This window comes from Sinohyriopsis cumingii, chromosome 18 (genome assembly GCF_028554795.1).
Source record: "Sinohyriopsis cumingii isolate HCF-2022 chromosome 18, ASM2855479v2, whole genome shotgun sequence".
Taxonomy (NCBI): domain Eukaryota; kingdom Metazoa; phylum Mollusca; class Bivalvia; order Unionida; family Unionidae; genus Sinohyriopsis; species Sinohyriopsis cumingii.
Window position 1 is genome coordinate 84125058 of NC_142978.1, and position 24465 is coordinate 84149522.

Below are 24465 nucleotides of genomic sequence, written 5' to 3' on the forward strand. Positions count from 1 at the left end.
ATTAGACAGGGTTTTACATGGGAATGAATGATAAAGTACCATTAGACAGGGTTTTACATGGGAATGAATGATAAAGAATTAAAAGACAGGGTATACATGGGAATGAATGATAAAGTACCATTAGACAGGGTTTTACATGGGAATGAATGATAAGTACCATTAGACAGGGTTTTACATGGGAATGAATGATAAAGTACCATTAGACAGGGTTTTACATGGGAATGAATGATAAAGTACCATTAGACAGGGTTTTACATGGGAATGAATGATAATGTACCATTAGATAGGGTTTTACGTGGGAATGAATGATAAAGTACCATTAGACAGGGTTTTACATGGGAATGAATGATAAAGTACCATTAGACAGGGTTTTATATGGGAATGAATGATAAAAAGTACCATTAGACAGGGTTTTACATGGGAATGAATGATAAAGTACCATTAGACAGGGTTTATATGGGAATGAATGATAAAAAGTACCATTAGACAGGGTTTTACATGAGAATGAATGATAATATACCATAAGACAGGGTTTTACATGGGAATGAATGATAAAGTACCATTAGACAGGGTTCAGCATGGCAATGAATGATAAAAAGTACCATTAGACAGGGTTTTACATGGGAATGAATGATACAAAGTACCATTAGACAAGGTTTTACATGGGAATGAATGATAAAGTACCATTAGACAGGGTATACATGGGAATGAATGATAAAGTACCATTAGACAGGGTTTTACGTGGGAATGAATGACAAAGTACCATTAGACAGAGTTTTACATGGGAATGAATGATGAAGTACCATTAGACAGGGTTTTACATGGGAATGAATGATAAAGTACCATTAGACAGGGTTTTACATGGGAATGAATGATAAAGTGCCTTTAGACAGGATTTTACATGGGAATGAATGAAAAAGTGCCATTTTAGACCTTGTTTACATGGGAATAAATGGTAAAGTACCATTAGACCTTGTTTACATGGAAATGAATGAAAAAATACCATTAAACCTGGTATACATTGGAATGAATGGAAAAGTACCATTAGACCTTGTTTACATCAGAATGAATGAAAAAAGGTACCATTAGACCTGGTATACATGGGAATGAATGATAAAGTACCATTAGACAGGGTTTTACATGGGAATGAATGATAAAAATTACCATTAGACAGGGTTTTACATGGGAATGAATGATAAAGTACCATTAGACAGGGTTTTACATGGGAATGAATGATAAAGAATTATAAGACAGGGTATACATGGGAATGAATGATAAAGTACCATTAGACAGGGTTTTACATGGGAATGAATGATAAGTACCATTAGACAGGGTTTTACATGGGAATGAATGATAAAGTACCATTAGACAGGGTTTTACATGGGAATGAATGATAAAGTACCATTAGACAGGGTTTTACATGGGAATGAATGATAATGTACCATTAGATAGGGTTTTACGTGGGAATGAATGATAAAGTACCATTAGACAGGGTTTTACATGGGAATGAATGATAAAGTGCCATTAGACAGGGTTTTATATGGGAATGAATTATAAAGTATTATAAGATAGGGTTTTACATGGGAATGAATGACAAAGTACCATTAGACAGGGTTTTACATGGGAATGAATGATAGAGTACCATTAGACAAGGTTTTACATAGGAATGAATGATAAAAAGTACCATTAGACCTTGTTTACATGGGAATGAATGATAAAAAGTACCATTAGACCTTGTTTACATGGGAATGAATGAAAAAGTGCCATTTTAGACCTTGTTTACATGGGAATAAATGGTAAAGTACCATTAGACCTTGTTTACATGGAAATGAATGAAAAAATACCATTAAACCTGGTGTACATTGGAATGAATGATAAAGTACCATTAGACCGGGTTTTACATGGGAATGAATGATAAAAAGTACCATTAGACGGGGTTTTACATGGGAATGAATGATAAAAAGTACCACTAGACCTTGTTTACATGGGAATGAATGATAAAGTACCACTAGACCAGGTTTACATTGGGACAAAAGATATAGCACCATTAGACGAAGGGAATGAATGATAAAGTACCACTAGACCAGGTTTACATTGGGACGAAAGATATAGCACCATTAGACGAAGGGAATGAATGATAAAGTACCATTAGGGTTTTACATGGGAATGAATGATAAAGTACCATTAGACAGGGTTTTACATGGGAATGAATGATAAAGTACCATTAGACAGGGTTTTACATGGGAATGAATGATAAAGTACCATTAGACAGGGTTTTACATGGGAATGAATGATAAAGTACCATAAGACAGGGTTTTACATGGGAATGAATGATAAAGTACCATTAGACAGGGTTTTACATGGGAATGAATGATAAAGTACCATTAGACAGGGTTTTACATGGGAATGAATGATAAAGTACCGTTAGACAGGGTTTTACATGGGAATGAATGATAAAGTACCGTTAGACAGGGTTTTACATGGGAATGAATGATAAAGTACCATTAGACAGGGTTTTACATGGGAATGAATGATAAAGTACCATTAGACAGGGTTTTACATGGGAATGAAAGATAATGTACCATTAGACAGGGTTTTACATGGGAATGAATGATAAAGTACCATTACACCTGATGATGAATAATAGTGTACCATTAGACAAGGTTTATATGATAATGTACCATTAGATGTGTCTCAGCGTTGATGTATTGAAAAAGCTGATATTTGTATCTGCTCTTAAATTAATGGGTAAGTGAAGGGATCCAATTGTTCCATGAGAAAGATAATTGATCATTGACTCTTTATATTGGTGTTTTCTAGCAGCTATGAAATTCTTCAATTTGTTATATGGCAAATTGTGAATTCAGAGTAATTACCAAGTACTGCTACTGCATGGCAAATAGTGAATTCGGAGTAATTACAAAGTACTGTTGTCACGTGGCAAATGGTGAATTTTGAGTAATTACAGAGTAGTGTTACCACATGGCAAATAGTGAATTAAAAGTAATTACAAATACTGTTAAAACACAGAAAATGGTGAATTTAGAGGAATTACTAAATACTGTTGCTAGATGAAACCTGGTGAATTAGAATAATTACAATGTACTGTTACCATATGACAGATGGTGAATTTAGATTAATTACAAAGTACTGTTTATTGTTCTACAGCAGCTCGGTTGGAAGAGTGCTTGACTTAGAATCCAGTACTTGTGGGTTTGATACTTGCCCAGGCCAGCCTGGTTGGTATCCTTGGTGTGTCATTGGGAAAGGCATAAACATGTAGCTCCCACAGCAGGATATGGCGAGTACTGTGTGAAAACTGCTGTTAAAACCAATAACAACAAAATTATTTTTATAGCTTGTACTTGACATAGGATATTCAGACCAGTCTGAATGTGCCACATAATTGTTTTTCAGAAGTTGAAATGGGTTTTATAGAGCTTGAAGCTAGTTCATGGTTGTAATCAGTGCAAAGATTCAAGAGAGGAGGGTGTCAGACATGTGTAGACATTAATTATCTAGTAGTAAAATTATAAATGATAAATGCTGATTTTCCAAATTGGAAAAGTGACCTCTGGTGGAAGAGGAGTTTAAAGTGTTCACTTTGACCAATCACTGCCATCTCACCTCTGTTAATGTGGGTTCAAGTCATGGGTTCAGCTAATGTGGGTATGTGAGAAAGCTTGCCAGTAGCTTCTGTGGAAGGTAGTTCTTACTGGATTACCCGGGTTCTTTTGCCACTGGCTGCTGTGTATAGCTTATCATGCACTGCAAACTGGTGTTAAACCTAAATCAACAACCACAACAAATTTGGAACTATTCAGTCCTTTTCAAACAATTTTGAGCATCTAGTTTCTTTGTATATATGGTTTGTTGTAGTGATAAAACAGAATTTTGGATATTACATTAAACTAGATGACTAGTTTATAAGTCATATCTGGTTGAATAGTTGAAAGAATTTTGTTGTTTTTTAAAGAGTTGAGATACATGGATTTTGTAACTACAGGAATGTTAGTTAGAATTGATCATAAAAAACTGACCTTTGATAAAAAAATAAATAACTGGCTCATGGTCTAGTGGCCATAGCTATAATCCAGGGAAGATAATCAAAACACTGCTTGTTAAATGCAAACCGATTAAAGGTTTATGGTGAATTAAGGTTAATCTCAGCTTAAGACTTCCATTATTAAATCAGTCTTTTAAATTGGCGACATGTAACAGAACCAGGATCTCAGACCACTAGATTTACAAAATTGAATCAGTAGATTGGGTTCTAAACCAGTAGATTTTTTTTATTGACATAAAGTTTACATTCTTCAAGGTGATCGAAAACAGAACTAGTGCATTTGTTGTTGTATATATTGTCTCTTAGTATAACAAAAGTTTTTAACATAAAGTGGATTAAGATTTATTAATAAATTCGATTTAGATTCTGATGTTACATTAATAATTAATTAATGTGAGTCAGTAGATTCTCAAGTGATGAAGGGAATTTTTTTAAAAATCTTATCGTTTACATGAAAGATTTTTTAATAATATCCATTAACATTTTTAGTTTTTCAAGGTAACTGTCTGGTGACCACTCACAACATTGACTGTATTTATTAAAATTCACACTTTACAGGCTGTCAGTAGTTCTCTGGTCTAGATTTCCCTGATTCATTTTGTAATTTGCAAGAATGGTTGATGTCCTCTCTGTATCAGCATTAGAATGTTGTAATGACAGGAGAACTATGATCAGTCTGTTGCTGGTTTGCAAGGTTGATGACTGCTCTCCAGTATCCTTCAAGTTATGAACACTCCATGGAGGAAGTTCCTGACATTGACTTGAGATATATTCCAGAATCTCATCCTCAGGGACTTTGCTCTCTTTGCGGTTGAAAACCATAAGTCTGTTGGTAGGTTTCACCAGTGTAAATTAAAAAAATAAAGTGTTAACTGATATATTTCATCATGGGATTGATCTTAATTTATGTACATGGTATTCAAAGGATGTGTACCTTTGAAACACATAATGCAAACTCGGGACCTTTGCTAGCTGCCTGCAAATGCAAAAAGCTTGGATATCTATGCACTGTTGAACTTGTAATATTTCTTAGCTGGTGGTTTCTTAGCATTAATAATAATAATAATAATGATGCTTTATTTATGGAGGGTGACTCATTAGTCAAGGACTATTCTCCCTTGAGGCCCTCTAAGGAGAGTATAACAATGCACATTATATGAAGATAGCAATAATTACTGTTTATTTTGACATGTTTAGTATTAAAATACTAAATTCCATTATCTATTAGAAGCACATACATGCTCATGATATCTCCTCTTAAATACTCTAATATTTTCAGCAGATTTTACGTGTAGTGGAAGCTTGTTCCACATATCTGTACCAGAGTATTAGAAGCAATTTTTAAGTTGTTCTGTTCTTGGTTTTGGTGGTAGAAGGTTTCCATGTGATATTGATCTCAGCTGGTATTGTGTTGAAAAAAGGCCTGAGTAAGTCCTGAAGGACACACGGTACTAATTATACAGAAGAACTGTGAACCAGTCTAGAAATGGGTGAAGAAATAATAGAGTATTTAGGAGTTTTGGTGGTCCATAATTGGTTAATAATGAAAATTAAAATTTTAGTAAAAATATCTTTTGAGAGTTTATCCTATATGTAATTTTAAAAAAATATAGATAAATTTCTACTGATGCAATTTTAGCATTCTTACAGGCTTGACTCAGGAGTACTCAGTAATGAAAGTAGCACCTGATTCATTTGGTGCAGAATCAATAACGTGTTTCATGCACATGTATGTAAACAAAATGCCGCAGGTCATATGGTGTTCTCCACACATAAACTTGCACCAAGGTTAGATGTGCATGGAGAATTATAGGTCTCATCATCAGCACCCAGAAATTTTAAGTTATTGAATTTTGAATATGATGGTGTTTCCATATGTTTACTATTGGAGTTGAATTAGTACCGTGTGTCCTGAAGATACTCTGGTGCATTTCCATGTAGACATTATATAAAAGAACTGCCTTGTGAAAATCTATCCTGTCATATACATGTATTTTTGTGACCCATTTGAGTTCTGTAAATACAATGTAATGCTTTTGATGGATGATCAACAGATGCATCTAAAATTACACGTGCTGCTCATTTCTGAAGTTTATAAATCCTGTCAGGCTCAGATTTAGCACAGTTTCCCCATACACTAGAACAATAATCCATTGTTGGAAGAATATATGACTTGTAGTATAGATTGCGAGTTTCCATAGGTAAATATTTCTTGATTCTGCTGAGTAGGGCAATTTTGGATGACAGTGTTTTACTAAGCTTATCAGTATGGTCATTCCATAATAAATTATTATCTATGGACACACCTACAAGCTTTTCATGTTTGACATTTTCTAATGGATGGTTATTTATTGCCAGAGATAGTTTTGGGTTCCCTGACTTGTGTAGCTTTTGTGATGTCCCCAAAATCATACATTTTGTTTTTCCTTCATTAATTATCATCGTATTTTGTTGTGCCCAGTTTTGGACTCTAATAAGGTCTGAGTTTAATCTCATTTGGATAACTTAAGTGACTATATCAGAACTAGATGTATACAAGGTTGCATCACCTGCAAATAAATCTGTATTTGTGGATTCATTATTTAATGGTAGATCATTGATAAAGATAAGGAAGAGGAGAGGGCCCAAAACTGAGCCTTGAGGGACCCTTGAATGAATTGTGCGAGTTTGAGAGCTAATATTGCCAATGCTTACTTGTTGAGACCTTTGGTTTAGGTATGATCTAAACCAGTTTAAAGAAGGATTGTTGAACCTGTAACAGTTCAGCTTTTGCAGAAGAATTTCATGATCAACAAGATCAAAGGCTTTCTTGAAGTCAAGGAAAACAATCCCAGTCATATGTCCATTATCCATTTCCTTCTGCTAAATTTCAATTAATTTGGTAAGTTCTGTTTGGCATGAGTGGTACTTTCTTTTTAAATCCTGAATGTGCTTTATGAAATAGAGAGTATGTTTCAAAAAGAATGGCTACCTGCTTTTCAAATAATTCACATTGAACATCCAATACCATTTGTCTAAGGCAGTGTTGACATCAGCTGTATTGCAGACTGATTGGAAGGGTTTGCAAACTGAATCATTTAAGAACATTTCCTCGTCTGTTTAAAGTCCCTGTAATGTGTTTACCATTTTTACATGATTTTGGAACATGTCTAGTTATACAGACTGGGTTGTGGTCACACAGTGCATACACTGGCACATTAATTTCACTTATGTTTTCAGGTTTATTAGTATAGACATGATCAGTGATAGTAGCACTTTTATCTGTTACTCTAGTTGGGGTGTTAATTAATTCAGTAAAGTTGTAAGTTTCAAAGTTACTTATCCATGTTAATGGTGGAGTTTTCAGGTAGTCAATGTTAAAATCACCTAATATGATAGTTTCTGAATCTTCCTTTAGTAATGCTTTTTGAATTTGCACCTCAAATCGATCAATCCAATCAGCTGTGGAACTAGGTGGTCTGTAAACCTAACATAAGAGTATTGGCTTTGATTGGGCAAGGGTTACTTTAATCCAGATACTCTCTACCCCAAAAGTCTATAGGTCAACATGTCTATTATAACTAATGGAACTGTCTACATAGAGAAGAATACCCCCACCCCCCATGGATTCCCTGTCTTTTCTTTCAAGGTTGAACCCCTGTATTTGGAGAGCCAAATCATCAGTACCATCAGAAAGAAAGGTTTCACATAGACCTAGAATATTGACTGATCTAGTTCGCTGTAATATTAACTTTATCTCATTCAGTTTAGGGAGGATGTGTTGAATATAATTAGGTTGATTACTTGCAGACCTCTTTTGAGGAGGTCAGAGACATGAAAATTTCAATTAGAGGATTGATTTTCAGACAAGGGAGTATGCAGTGTAAGGGTATTGTTTTTAGACTTGACAGATTTCTTTTCATCACCTCAATTATTTATATAAACAAATGATGAAGATAACATACAAGATCCATATGTTGCACCATGACCACATGTAGTGGATACATGAGAATGTTCAATATGAGACTGATTTACATACCTACAAGAAGACATTGATATATTAGACACTTGAGGAGCCTCAGAGGGAGAAGTAACTTGAACAGTATCACATAGTTATTTACATGTTAACAAGTTGCACTTTGTACACAAATCAGATAGTGCCTGAAATCTGTTTATAGAATTATAATTATTACATTGAAAAGTATACACATATTCTAATGCATTTTGTTGCTGGATATGTGTTGCACAGGCCTGCACATTATTGCCTTCTATCTATTTTCCTAAGGAGCATGGCAGTACCTCTGGTAGACAGGTGGATTCAGTCTCGCTGGTATAATTGTTGGTTCACTTGATTGTCTTTGAAGAAGGTCCTGTATTGCGGAACAAAGAGTGGAAATTTTCACACAATGTACTTAGGGTATCATTTAATGGAGTCATAAGTACATCCCTTCATGATGGTAGACCTGAGTTGATTATTTTACATTCTGTGTTTTTGGACCTGATGGCATACAACAAGCTTTCATAATCGTCCTTAATGCAATTTAAAGATTGGTCATTACTGTAATTATTGCCACCAATGAGAAGAATTACATTATTATATGGTGACATATCCCAAATTATTTTTTGGGGGGATGGGGAAGCATTAAATTCTGCATTTTGCCATGAAGTGAAAATATATGCATGATTTGTATTAAATATTCCTCTTAAAACATCTTTAACACTACAGTAAACAATTAAGGATGATAAAAAATCAAAATAGTTACTGAAGTTGTCTTCAAAGTAGATTATTATGGCTGGTCTCTCCGTCTCATCTCCATCCAGCAATGGTTGTCCAATTTCTCTTCCTTATTACTCATAACACCTCAAAAGACATCATGCAATTTAGCCTTCATCTCCTATTCCAACAAAAAGGTAATCAATTAACAGGTCTTTGCCATGCATCATTGCACTGGTCGTTGTACTGGTGGAACATTTCTGGTACCCAGTAGCCTGGTTCTGGCTGGTTTCGATAAAACGTGTAAAAATGCCATTGTTCAGTTTGTTAATTTTATTTTAAAAAATTCTTCTAATTTTCAAAGATTTCAACTGTTTATGCATTGTGTATTTGAAATAACAGAATAATTTAAACTTTTTCTTCCACTTTCAGGGCCATGTCAGTAATGGATTCTTCCAGACTGTCAACATTTGTGATCTCAATACTTCTTATAGTATATGGAAGTTTTAGGTATGTTTTTGCTCAATTCAGTTAAGTGTTTATCCAGATATCATTTATTTAATGGTCTACCAGTGTGCAAACACACCTTCATTTATATGATAAATTTAATCTTCTAGATGTGATTTTTAAAAGTATCACATCAAATACCTCATCATTATTGAAAATAATGACCACAAAACATTGATTTTTTGTTGCACAAGGAAAAATGCTCCTAGTCAGTTTTATGCTCGTCAATTTCCATAAGACAAAGCGGAAGTGACTGTGCATTTCTACTTTCATTGTTAGTTGCATTCAGTTGATGGTACTGTGCATCCGACTAGTGACAGGCAAGATAGTCTGCAATGGCCATTTGAGAGATGGCAATTTCGATACTGTCTATAAAATTAAAGAGTCACTTGGTTTTACGACCATCAGATGACTCCTGCCAAATGTAGTACCAAGCAAGTTTTATTGCTAGATATCTGAGTCGGTGAACACCAGATCAACAGAGATCAAGGGTTACGGCAGGGCTAACAACATGTAGACCAAGAGAAGCTTGTACTGAAGCAAGGTAAGATATTTATACATTTTTATCTTGCTATATTATTAGTTGTCAGCCCCTGTTCCTTGCCACAAATATACCTAGCAAAAGAACAATCAGTGGGAGAGGGTGATTTTAGTGGGAGGGTTTTTGCAAACCATATTAACCCCACCCCTACTCCCCAAAATGAATCCTACTTTACCATGATGGGTGTATGTGTAAATTTTAGTTTTGCCCACTTCCCCATTATTATTCCACCCACCCACCCTGAAACAATTAATTTGCATGCCCAAGCTTATTTCATGCCTGTTAAACAATAATAATAATGACAAGTTTTCTGCTTAAGCCAAAATGTTGTAAATACTTGATGTATTGATTGTGTTTAATTGTAAAGGCTAACTACCCCTTTGTGTTGAGGCACTGGGAGTAAATTACCTTGTTTGCCAGAATATACACAACTGTCAATAGATGATGGTCTAGGTCAGAGTCAAACCCACATCCCATTGATTGTGAGTGTCAATACTAATGTCTGTTCCATGTGGAGAGTATAGTATTATTATTCACAATATTTACTGAACCATAATTAAAACGATTAAACAAAATACTTTAATGATGTCAGTGTAAAGATATTACCTTCTAATGCTGCTCTAATTATATCTGTATACATAGGTACTGAATGAGAATTTTGAGAACCAGCACCTGGAAGATAATGCACTAGAGAACCTAAGACATTAGATGGTGTGAAATAATCTGTGATGCATTTTGACGTCACAGTGAACTTTCCATTCTTTCCCTGTTTACATGGTTTGTTTAGCTTCATAGTTGATATGGATTCCTAAGGCCTCACAAATTAAAACTACAATGTATTGGTAATATATCAAACTATGATCAACTCTTAGTTGTAAAAGTAAGCAAAAAGATTTGGTGCAATTGTCAGCTATTATTCAGTCATGCAAAAGACTTCATGTGTGATTCCATATCCACTGCAAAGGCATGAAACACATTTTTCATACTCTTATTACAGGGACTAGATACACCATCATGCAGTGTTGCAGTTCAATGTCAGACTGATAGGATACTTAAGAAAAAACAAACAAGCAAACGAAACATCTAATATTATATTAACTAAGCTCAGTATGATTATGTAAGTGTTTGACTCACTAGACCAAGCACTTGTCAACATGTTATTATTTAGTAGTGATACACTTTAATTGATACACATATTCATAAGAAATCTTCATCATATGTGTGAAAACCACGATGATCAGAATACACGTCTAAAATTTCACCCACTACACAGGTTGTGAAGTAAATGTCCAGCAAGTAAAGAGAAGGAGCAAAGGCATTGCAAACTATCATGTGCTTGTCAGCATTCATACATGACACTCATGGAAGAAAATGAGCATACTGATTCAATGTTACTTATGAATAAGTCCATTTTTAAAATGTTGGTAAACACATTTAAGCTATGTACAGATGATGTTACATTTCAAGAAATTGAAGTATTGTTAATTTTACTCAAGACATTTTTTTCTTCTTCTCTTTTCAGATCAATGAAGTGAAGAGTAGTTATGACATGGAGCAAGAGGGATTTTCCAGAGCCATAAAAAAAACTGCAGAACTACAGTAGTTGTTGTTTTGGTGTTTAACGCCGTTTTTCAGCACACAGTAGGCTATACGTGGCGGCCAGTATTAATGGTGGAGGAAGAACCTGGGAAAACCCAGAAAGAACCACCGACCCACGAGTAGCTACTTTCAAGCTTTCTCACATAACCACATTGGCCAAATCTGAGACTCAGAACCACAGTGTGGAGGTGGACACTATTATTATATTTACAGACAGTCATGTCCAGAACAGAAATGGATCATTTTTAAAATGTTTGAACTTTAATAAAGTTATGTTATTTCATGTATCCCGGTTTTCTGCTACTTATTTCATGTTTTCAGAGTCAGTGCCTTTAGCATAAAATTAGATTTTACTATAATCAGTGTTACGAAGCTAAATGAATCAAATGTGAACATGAACAGACAGCACTGTTTTTAATATAATAGTATAGAATCTGTTCAAGAAATGAAATTACAAAGGGTTAAAGAATTTTTCATGAGAATTTCCAAGGTAATGGACAAATGATTTTAGCACCATCTGTTATCAAAATGAAAGGTTTAGGTAAAAATTCCACACTCAAGTAAAGTGATAGTACTGATACATTTTGTTAATAAAGGAAGGATTTTATGAAAAGGAATTTTAAGCATAATTTTTCACATGCATATAAAGCAATCACTTGTACCAAAATTGATCCTGATAGTAGCACCATAATTAGTGTAAGAATATTTTGCCTCCAAGTGCTCATGAACTCAGATTTCTTTTTCCTTTTTAATAAAATTCTTCAATTTTGCTATCTGTGGAGGGTAGTAAACAATCACACCCAAAGTACATTTGGGGTCTGCATTTCATCATGGTTTAAAAGGACAAACTAGTCATAAAGTTAATATTTATTTTGACATCTCTCACAGCCTGAGTCTTAAGTGTTTAACTTTTTACACCACTAGTTACTGATGAACCATGCCCACATGACAATCTGCTCTGAAGATATCCAAGTTTTGCCCAAATGCGTGCCCTTCTCTTTTCATTATGAAATTGAAATAACATTAACGAAAGAATAATAATAATAATAATTACCATAATGACAATAGTAATTACCAGAATGAATAGCCCAAGCGCTACTCAGCCTCATGATGCCCTATGTCCTCTTTAGGGCCCTCGTCCATGTTCTCATCTAGAGTTCACCTTCCTCATACGACGAAAATCAGCATGACAAATTTGTCGTAAATTTGCTTGAATCATCACTAAATTCAGCCATCACCACATACGCTAAACTTGAGGGACTTCCCAACAGTACATCACTTCCAGAAATCCTATTATCACCAGAAGTATACAAATATTTCTAGAGCGTTTTCCATAAAACATCGATGAATGCACATATTATTGTCATTTTCTTCTCTGTGAGTTAAAATATGCATTTTTAACATACATTTCTGAGTTACTTAGCAAAAAATGAACATTCTGATATATAGTGTGTATTACACTGTAGTAGACCTTTAAGTTTTCAGTTCATATGAAATGAAACCATATCAGTCATTTCAAGCATCATATATGGGTGCCGTGAAAGTGACCCATGCTATAAGAAATGCTGCTTTACATTCTTTCAGAAATATGCACATGTAATATTGTTGGGTGAGGTGTTTCATTGTGGTTGGATTTCTGTTATATTTATCAATAAATTTGAGGCTGTTATAAGTGAGGTCACATAAATGAGATATGTTCTAACAAAAGCTATGGTATAGTAGTGCACAAAATACTCCCCAAATACACGTATACAGTACAAAATACTCCCCAAATACACGTATACAGTACAAAATACTCCCCAAATACACGTATACAGTACAGTGATGAATGCCATATTGGTTCTTACATACCAAGAGCTAAATTCAGTTGATGGAAACCAGATTCATTTGAAATATAATTAAAAAGAAATAATTTGACAAATTGAAGCAATCAAATGGCATTGATGATGTGTGTGTGTGCAGTCTGTCACTCAGCACAACTACAAAATTGTTATATTCCAGTTTTTCACATTAAGGGACCTCTGCAAAAATGTAATCTGTCACATAGCATGTTACACAAAAATGCTGTATACACTGGTTCATTCCACATATAAGCTCTTGGGATGGCCTGTCAGCCATCATCTGATGTTGTGTCATCTGTTAGCACAAGTTCGTTATCACTAAACCTCCAATACTTCTTGGAAGGCTGCTAGGAACCTTTATACACACATTCATCCCTAGGTCGCAAGAATCCCTTTAGCTTGGTGGGTTTGAAATTGAAGTTTGTGAAACTGTCCTGGAAGTAAATATGGTTTAAGTTAGCTTTAAACTTCTGAGTTGAACAGAATCTTTACTGCTGCTGCATCAGTCTTGAAACAGACTTCTGGACTTTTAAATGTATTTTTCCAGTAAATGATATTTTGTTACACTTTTTTGAAAACTGATCTAGCATGTGGAAAAAATTCAACTGCCTTAGTTTGACGGTCTTGTTAGGGTTGGTAAGTCCTAAATGAAAATGGTACTGTTCAAACATCCTGTATGGCTGTCACAGCAGCCATTTGAAAAATGTTATTGCTACCCCAGAATGGATGGTCATATCAACAAGAGGGTTTATCTAAATGACTTCTTAAAATGTCTTCTTGGTCAGGCAACCACGATGGCTGCCATGGCAGCCATCTTGAAATTCTTGTTATCACTGCTTCTCCTGAATGGTAGACTGCTCCAGTGGCCTAGTGGTTAAAACACCCGCCTCAGAAGTGGGAGATCATGCGTTCAAACCCCAGCCGAGTCATACCAAAGACTTACAAAATGGTACTAACAGCTGCCTCGCTAGGTGCTTAGCATGAAGAGGTTAGTGTTAGGACTGGTCGGCCTGGTGTCAGGATAATGTGACTGGGTGGGACATCATGCTACATGTCTGCAGCATGATGTCCCAGTGCTAGACGCCACGCTGCAGACATCATAGCGATATGACTGAAAAATTGTTAAAGCTACATTAAAAATCCTAATCACACACACTCCCACATGCCTGAATGAAAGTCATATTGACATGGTGCTCTTACCAGTAGACTTCTTATAATGTTTAGTTAGTCCTAAATGAAAATGATTCCTCTTGGACATCAAAATATGACTACCACAGTGACCATTTTGAAAATCTTATTGCTACTCCATCTGAATGGTTGGTCATATTAGCATGTGGTTTTCATTTAAAATCCTATTCACATGTGGGTTTCACTTATGAATTATGATGATGTTTAGTTTGTCCTATATGAAAATAATGCCGATTTGGAGTCCAATATGACTGCCATTGCATGAAGAACTTGTTACTGCTGATCCTGAACAGAAAGTTGTATCAGTGTGGATTTTGCTCAAGAGGACTTTTATGATTTTTAGTTGGTCCTAAATAAAAATAGTGGCTGTCTTAAAAATCTTAATATTGGTGCTCCACCGGAGTGGATGGTCAAAGCAGCATTGGGTTTTCACAGGAAGATTTCTTACTGTGTCTAGTTGGTCTTGCACAAAAATTATGTAGAGCTGATATCCAGTATGGCCACCAGCAGCCATTTTGAAAATCATGTTATTGCTACTCCACCTAAATAGTAAGTCACATCAACATTGGGTATTCACCAAGTCCTCTAATAGTTTGTCTTAAATGAAATTAGTACTGATCTTACATCCACAGTGACTAATTTGAAAATCTTCTCATAAAAGAAGATCAGTTATGGTTTCAGCACTTAGCAGTTTAAAAAAAAAGAAGAAATGTTCATATCTTGAATTCCTGGAAATTCTTTTTTGGACAGAACATTCTTTTTGTGGGATTCTGGTTTTCTAATTAATATGCCTGTCACCTTCCATTATTTACAGCCAATAATGATATATATCAGCATTAACTTTTGTACGAAATAGGAACTTGAGTTAAGAATTTTATTTAAAATGAAATTTACTGAGTTGGAAATTATATTTTCATTATGTTTTATGACATTATTGCTGTTTGATTTACAGATCATTGAACCTAGAACAACAGAATAAAGAAAAGGAAAAAGAAAATGGTTATGCTAATAACAATGAGCAGGAAAACAGTAAGTTTTATATTTTGCCTACATTAATCCATAAGCTTTTCTATTCACCTAACTGCAAAGCCAAATGGGCTTATGATATGGTCCTGTGTCAGTTTTCTTTTAACAATTTTTAAAATCTTTTCTGAAAAGCCACTTAAACATTTAGACTTGATTCTGCTGGGAGGTGTCTGGTATCAAGGCCATTCCAATTTGTTCAAATTATGCTGTTCCATCATCCAGTATGGCTCATGTTACATGTAATAGAGTAACGTATACTGCTCAATGGAAGTTAACCAGTAGCCATCTTGAAAATCGTTTTATCATTTTTGCTCTTTAACAGATAGTCATAAGACTTTACCAAAAGACTTCTTATGGTGATCCTAAATGAAAATTGTGGTGCTCTGGCATGCAGCATGGCCACCATGGCAGCCATCTTGAAAATCTTGTTATTGGTACTTCTGAACGGGAAGGCATAGTCACATGGGGTTTTCACTGAAAGACTTCCTTTGATGTCCAGTTGGTCTTAAATGAAAACAGTGCTGTCATACATCTGATATAGCAGCCACAATGACTCTTGAAAGTTTTCACTTCTTCTCCTTGATGGCTGGTTATATTGATATATCGTGCTTTTACTGAAAGACTTCATTTGATGTCTAGTTGTTACTAAATAGAAAAGTGCCAATCTGTTATCCAACATGGCTACCATTGACAGCTATCTGATTTATAGTTACTGCTCCAAAACAGAACTCTCTGTCAGGAAGGGGTTAAATTGTATCATTATACCATGTACTTTTTTCAGCCAGTTATGTAATAGAGACTTTCTATTTAAGGTTTGAGCAGTTTGAATTTTGTCTGAAAAATGCTTATGTTTTGGAATTCATACATAAACCTGTAATGTCTGTATTTGTGAAGAATTTAGCACTGGCTGCAGTATACAGACATGATTTTTCTCCATTTTAAAGCAGAATTCTGCATTTTCCTGACTTGAATCAGATTTTTCTTGATATAGTCCATTTATTATATCATCTCCAATCCGGTTTTTAAAAAACGTTTAGTCTGTTCCCATTCCACAGTGACCCTTGTAAATTATTCATTCCATATATTAGTTAGGACATGACTCTCGTAAAGAGTATTATGATTGGTCAAAGGTTTAAATTCATCCAGTGAATCTTCGTGTAGTGGAAACTGATAGCAATGGAAAGAAGAAGCATGCTTGCAAAACATGTCGTCCTGATTTGTTGAGAGAGATCATGACACGAAAAGTTTAGATAAAGGTTTTAAAAACATATGGAAATGAGAATGCTGGAGCGAAAAGTTGATGGAAATTTAGTTGGTCAGTTTATAAGAAAACTGAATGCTAGAGGACTGGCATTTTATGACCTCTGCAATAAAGTTCTGAATTCTGGTAATCACGGTTGAAAGAGTTTGGAACAGCACCTACAAAAGAAGTTGCATACGGAAAAATTGAAACTCAGAAGGCATCTGGAAAGTGCAATTCATTACTATAAAAAGATTTCTTGCATGAGAGAACAGATGTAGCCATCTGTCAGAATATGCGTGCTGCATGTCGCCAATACAAGCACTTGCTTGAAAGGAAAAAGGCTGTCATTGAGAAGGAAAAGAAATGATTGCACATTGAGCCAAAAAAGTCAGTGGTGACAAAAAGGAAGGCTAAAGAAGTCTTTGCCAAACCGCAAAAAGGCTTGACTGGCATATCAACAGGTTGTGTCCATTGGAGAAAAAGACAAGTGAATGTATGGGATTATTTGTATATAGTTGATGTACTCGGGTGTTTGTTTTACAGATTTGTTATGAAAAGAGAGAAGTATAATATATTTGCTGCAAAAATTGACAAATTATTGTGAACACTGACATGCACATGAAATAACTTAAGCATCAATAGTGTTGGAGAACAAATTCATTTGACTATAAATATTGTGAAATTGTTGAAGTCAAGTTGACCATTTTTTCTAAGTTTATTAGTTTTTCAAATAATTATTTTGGTTTATTTTATGATCGTAAGTTGCACCAGGAGCAGTTGTTTAGGAGTGTAAAATGCGTTTTTCACCCCCAGATCAGGGGCACTGCCCCTCAAGACCCCACTGGGGGAGGACCCATAAACCCCCCTTTAAATTTTTTCAGCTTTTTTTTATGGAAGACCAAATCATGTCTGAATATATTCATTTTCTTTGATTTGCTTCAGTTAGTACGTTCAGAAATTATCAGTAATGTTGGTTAAGAAAAATGGATTTTAATAGTAATACATTATCTGTCTTCTGTATTATGGGAAGAAATTACCCTTATCCATAGAATGAGAATTCATCCTCCATGTGTGAGCTGCCTTTGAGAATTCTGGAAAGAATTCAGACCATAGCACAAGTCAGTAGTCATCATCTTTTTACTGGATGCTATTTTAATTGTAATCTGTGAATCCTCACTCTGTAAAAGTTTTGCTTTCGATTTGCATCTAAACATGCATCAGTCATTCTAATACAGGTTTTCATAATTCTCCGAGGTTGTCCCTATGTGCATTATTTCATAATTCTCCAAGGTTGTCCCTATGTGCATTATTTCATAATTCTCCGAGGTTGTCCCTATGTGCATTATTTGTTCAGTGATTGATTTTCAGGGCCATGGCATCAAGACATGGTTGATGCTGCCAGATGTAACTAGACATCACCCATCACCCCCTCATAGTGTGAGGTCCAAGAAGGAGCGAACAGAGTCTCTTCCCACACACACCCCCCCGAAAAAAAGCAGTGGCATCCTACTGATGAATCTGCTTTTAGGGACAGTCTGCTTGCTCTGTGTGAGGGGTCTCTGGGACAAGGCTCTCTTTACCCCTAGGTCTCCAAAAGGAGACATCTCCACAGCAGACATTGAGTCACAAATCCTGCCTGTCTGCTGCAGAGGCAAGACAAGGACATCCTGTCAGACCAGATGTACTTGGGAGTTTGATGCAGAGCAGGCTGAGGTAGTGCCTCCTCTCTTATGGTCCCTTCCTACCCATCAACTAAGACACAGAAGTGGGGAGAGTACCCATAGGGACTTGCTTCCTCTTCTGTGCTGCATTCTTCCTTCAGTTTCATTAATCCCTGTAGGAGGTCTGGTCAAGCATAACAGATTATGGATGGGTCCACTTTATCATACAAGGAGGATGCTGGCTTCAGTTCTGAGAGTTTACTCTCTGGAAAGGATCTGCATGCAGTTCCATCAGTCAAATTGTGTGCATTTAAAAGGAAGAGGTGCACTCCCTTCTGCAGAAGGGTGCAGCTGGAAGATCATTAAATGGCTTGTCTCTTGTTTCTTACTCCTGAATATTCCTAAAAGGGTATAAAGTTTCCACTTATCATAGACCTTTCCACTTCAGACAGGTTTCTGCAGGAATAATCTTTCAAGATGGAGACCACAACTTCAGACTTGCCATAAGACACAGTCGCTGAGTGGTATCTATTGACTACAAGAATGTGTACCTCCACATCCCTATATTTCCTCCTCACAGGAAGTGCCTATGGTTCTGCTTCGAAAGAGTCTTCCAAATTAATTCTCTGCCATTTAGCCTAGCCCTTGCACCCAGATCATTTAACAGGGTAATGGCAGTAGTTGCTATCCACCAAAGGTCACTGCAGATTCCTATTCACCAGTATATTGAGAACTGGTTGGTCCACAGTAGAGTCCCCAAGTCACAGCCTGTTCCACTGCTGGTCCATAGTGACCTGGCTGGCCTTTTCCCAACCTAGATAAATTAGAGCTTGTCCCATCTCAAGATTTTTAGTACATGGGGATGAATTTCATCACAAAAAGGTGGTTTAATTCATGTAGGAATGGACAAAATCCTGGCTCTGTTGAAAGCATTCACTGAGTGCCATAACCTTGTTGTCACCTTGCCTATCTCTTTGTTAACCTAGAAATCTATGGTGGACCTGGTTCCCTTAAGACTGCACTTGTTTTCCCACTTGTTTCTTCCTTTGGTAAAGTGGAAACCTCACAAGGAACCCCCGACAGCTCAGATTTCTCAAGCACTGGACTTTTCACTGCAGTCATCACAGAGTGGTTTCTGCACCAGTCCATAGCAGGCTATTGTCTTAGTGGGGTAGAGACTTGTTTGTGACAAAACTCAATCACATGTTCCCCTTTTATGTCTCCCAGTTCACTGTTAGACAGCCTGGGCAGTGGATACCTTCAGCTTGAAGTGGAATTGCCTGATTGCTTTAACTACCCACTTTTCAGGTATGATTTTGCAAGTGTTCCATAAAGTTAGCAGCTCAGGAATCTTCTCAACCTGCTGATAGACTAGCCCAGGACATTGCCTCAGGGGAGGGACCTTATGTTTCAGTACAGGGGCTTCCACTTTAAAAATAGCCCATAGATTTCCACCTTCATCCTTGGCTCATGTCAAGTGATCTATCTGCCTGGACAGATTTTCTAGCAAAGTCGCCATCATTTAGGCCTGGGGATGCAACACGCCCAAGGTCAAGGATGCCATGTGGAAAATCTTTTACTGATGATGTAGTAGGCAATGCAGTAATTCTAGCTGTCCATCTTTGAATGTAGTGGCTGATTTTCTTCTCTCTTTTTGAAGTAAACAATTCTAGGTTTCTACTATCAAGGGCTATAGGGCAGCCCATTCGGACACTATAACGTTTTCTAAAGGCCTAGCTATCATTTTTGATTTTCACATTGCTTACCTTATAAGGTATTTTGAGCCACAGAAACCAGTGTCTTGCTTACTTATTCCAAAATGGAACATTGTCTTATGGTCATTAACTTGAAAAACCATATAAGGTTAGCAATGTGAGAATGGGGCTGTCTTTAAGAATCTCACCCACAAAAATGTTTTCTTGTTCTCTTTAGCATCCATGACACAAAGGAGTGAGATTCATGCCCTGTCTTTTATACAAGGTTGCCTAAGGCTTAATGGGAATCAGTATCTCTTCTTAGCCAACCAGGTTTCTTGGTAAAAAAAATCAGTTACTTTGGTATCACCACTTCCTGTTTATATCCCCAATCTCAATCATATCTGTGCAGGGGATGATACAGATCAACTTTTTTGTCCAGTTAGGGCAGTAAGATATTTTTTGGGCAGGTTCTGAAAGGAAAAAAGGAAAGGAAACATCTTTTCCCTCTCTTAAAGGGATTGGCTGACATTTCAGTATCCACTATTTTTTAGTGGATTGTGCAAATAATCAAAGGAGCTTGCCATAATAATTAGAATTAAAACCCATGAGGTCCAAGCCATTATTACCTCTTGGGCCTGTCTATCTAATTCATCGTTTGAGGATGTTCTGAAGGCCACATTTTGGTGATCATATACTACATTTTCCTCCTTCTTTGTTCCTTGATGCACCAGAATGATGGCATTTATTCTCTGAGTCCAAAATCACATCACAAACAAAAGTAGCAGAAGCGCATGCTAACTTACATTAGTGGACATTCTTACAGTAAAGATGTGTAATCCTTGTTTTTACCAATTCTTGAGGTCATCAACCATCCACTGCACTGGCGAATTCCGCATGCATCACCAACAGGTAATGTATTACTAGTGAAATGTAGTTGGGGGGTACAACTAATGTGAATGCGGTAGTTCCCCTCTTGAACGGCCCCCCTAACCAGCAGCATTGCTTCTTATGGCCAGAATCCCTTTGTATTTGTATTCAAAAGTACCCCTCAAGAATGACCACCCCTCTAACGCAACCAGCGGCAAGCAAATTAGTAAAAAAAATGGAAAATGTTTCCCTTATGAGCTGCCACTTTTTAAAAAAAATGTATCCAGAACCAATAATTAATTCATATTGTGACTTAAGGTAAATAATCAGATTATTGTCGATACATCATGTCTCCCGATGTCAGGTTTCCATTACTGAAAGAAGTGTTGACTAAAGTACATGTAACAGTAAGATTAATATATCATTGTCTGTAAAAGCCAACGTTTACAGGAAATGGGCTCAACAATGTTATTATAGAGTTTTGGGCTTCACACTTCTGTCGAGTTCTTCTCTTTGATGATTAGGCCTACAACCAGATGTAATTTTCAAGATCATAACAGGGTCAGCATAGGCTAAAAATAGATTTTGTGCATTACACACACACACAGAAATTAACACTGAACAAATCAGGGTACCAGACAAAAACTGAAAAATCATGTGACAACACATTTATTGCTTCCTTTACAAAAAAGGCATTTCGTCGACTTGACAAAAGTTTCGTTTGCATAATTAAATCGCATACAGTTAGCAACAGCTGAATAAATCATTACCAAACATTAACATGTCATCACGTGAATGGAGACGTATTATTTTAGAAGAAAGTTGGTTATACTACTCAACGACATCGGGTGAGGTGGGGAGGGGCAACTTGCCAGACAATTTTATGTAAAAAAGACTCAAACAATTTCATGTTGAAAAGACTAAAAAAAAACATTGTAACCGATAAGGAGGTTATTCAGCAGCATTGAGAAAATGGAGCAAATGGAAAGAGAATTAAGTATGTACCAGGATTTAAATGACATTTTTGAATGGTTTTGCAATGTGCATGACAACAGTACCTACTCGCATATCGTGCTGACGCAAAGAATAAGAACTATTAATGTATATTCATTTTAATTAAGTCTATTATAAGAAAAAGAACCATATAATAAGTAATGTTACTTTTAAACGAAGATATTAAAAGAAGATATTAAATGTTTTGAAGTATGTAGCTTTCTTACTACGTACGTTACATATACTTCTCATAAAAAATTTATTCCCCCTCTGGTAAGGCCACCCATCTTATAAGGCTACTTTCTCCAGTGCAGAAGTGGTGGTCGTATAAGAGGGGTACCACAGTAATGTAATACTTACCTGTTGGTGTTGTCAGATTACCTGCTTACACTCTTATCTAATACAGTAAAACCTGTTATGAGAGACCGCCCCTTCTGCCAACCAAAAGCGGTCTCTCAAGACAGGTGGTCTCTCATAAGAGGTGTGTGAAAATGGACTGGTTTTCAGGGTCAATAGTTAGCATTGTTGAAAAATAAATAATACCCATACTCACTGTACATGTATCATATCCTTTATTCATGAATCTTGTTAAATAATGCATGCATTCCTCTCAAAATATCTTTATATAATAAAGATATACATCTATCAAACGAGAATAAAATTTATATTTCAACATCACATTAATATATACAAAAAATTAACAGTTAGATATGATGTATATATCTTATTTTATACACTTATTCACTTGTTTTTTTTAAAGAAATCCATTATACTTCTTTGTTTACATGTTTTACTCAGCTATTTGGTCTGAACATGTATCTCAATTATTGCCCTTTCATGAATCAACTTTCCCACTTACTGGTATGTTTTTACTCCTTGCGACACAAAACCACTCCCATACTCGCTCGTTCAGATCTCCGTAAACTGTCCGTTGTGCCGTGGCATATTTCCTCTGTGCTTGTGCACCTTTCTGCCATTCGTTTCTAATGGACTTCTTGTCTTTGATTACATTTTGAACTTGCGTTTTACCGACGCTTAAGCTGACTGCTATTTTGCGAGTGGTCTCGCCTTTTTCATTTCTTTCAATGACATTAATCCTTTCTTCCAGTGTTAAAATTTTTCTTTTTTTCAGCGGAGATTCTGCCGTTGTTATTAGTGTTGACGTTATAAAGACTATCGGTTTTGATCAGGTTATGGGGAATTGTGGAATAAATATATATTATGTACCAATGAATGAAACCAAAAGACATAATTAACTCATCAGGAAACAATACTGTACATTTATTCTGAGACGAAGTTTAAATCAACAGTGTTATAGCTCGATAAACAAATGTTCCGACCATCTGCACCCACGTAAACAGATTGTGGCTTGGTGAAACACTAACAAAAGAAATAAAAAATAATTTTAAAAAAATCCGGAAATGATTCTCACTTACTAGTATTAAAGACAATGAGCTCATTCACCCTCCAGGCATTATGGATTAACTGGAAAGCAAACGACGTACTCAAACCAACACTGAAGCCCTTTCAAACGATTTCTCACTTGGACATAAGGACTACCGGCGTTTTGTGAGTTTTCATACAGATAAAGAAAAAATACAAACCTCTAAATTGACTGCGTATATCCATCATTACTCCCTTTGATGTTACTCTTACTGGCTATTCACATGACTTCGGCACTACAATGGCGGTTAGTGACATGTACTTTAGTCTGGTTTACTGCAGTTTACAAATGACACCGTACGCTGGAGTTGTAAATTTCACAAAACTGGTACTGTAGCAAGACAAATTATTTTTAAATACTTTATTAGAGCAATCTTTGCTATTTATGCAGTCTTTGTTACAAAGGATTAAATGATGGTTAGAGGTGTTTATCCCGATATATGGTTGTTCAACTATAGTATTATTTAATGTGCACTTTGTTTGCATACTACATTTATCCCGAGCTCTAGTGTTTACAAAGGATTAAGTTAAGATCAGTGGTGTCAATCTGTTTTGATTTTTTGGCGATGCGGTCGTTCATAGCAGTGTCAAAATGCATATTTTGCCAAGAAATCGCGGTCGCTGGTCGCGTTCAGCAGGTGGTCGTTCATAACAGAGCGTTTATATAGTAAAATCGATCCGTGCATCACGATTGTGGTCGGAAATGACAGGTGGTCGCTCATAGCAGAGGTCGCTCATGACAGGTTTTACTGTATGCCATGAGTTGTGAAGTCCATAAAAAAAAACAGTTTCCTTCCTCCCACTCATATCTGATGTTCCATGACCCATAAGTAGTCAGGTCCTGAAAAAAGCTGAGATTCCCTCGTCCCACTCATATCTGATATGCCATGAGTAGTCAGGTCCTTTGAAAAGACCAGATTCCTTCCTCTCACTATTATCTTATGTCCCACAAGTATTTAAGTCTTGAAATAATATGAGGATAATGGCACATGTGCCACTCACTTGGGACTGAGTCTGTGTTAAGGTCTGAACTTCTCTGTGGAGGTTTATCCATGAGAGGAATCATTTTGATTAATTGGATCAAGGTAATTTTGCAATGC

General features: G+C 36.1%; 1 protein-coding gene across 1 annotated transcript in view; it reads left to right on the plus strand.

Annotated features, from left to right (window-relative positions):
• The window catches only part of LOC149777188 (signal peptide peptidase-like), a 76146-nt gene that overhangs the window by 23826 nt on the left and 27855 nt on the right, over positions 1-24465 (plus strand). Inside the window, exons 3-4 of the mRNA XM_089941886.1 lie at positions 9192-9269; positions 15388-15464. Coding sequence (XP_089798012.1) covers positions 9192-9269; positions 15388-15464 — 155 coding nt within the window. The remainder of the gene's footprint in view (positions 1-9191; positions 9270-15387; positions 15465-24465) is intronic.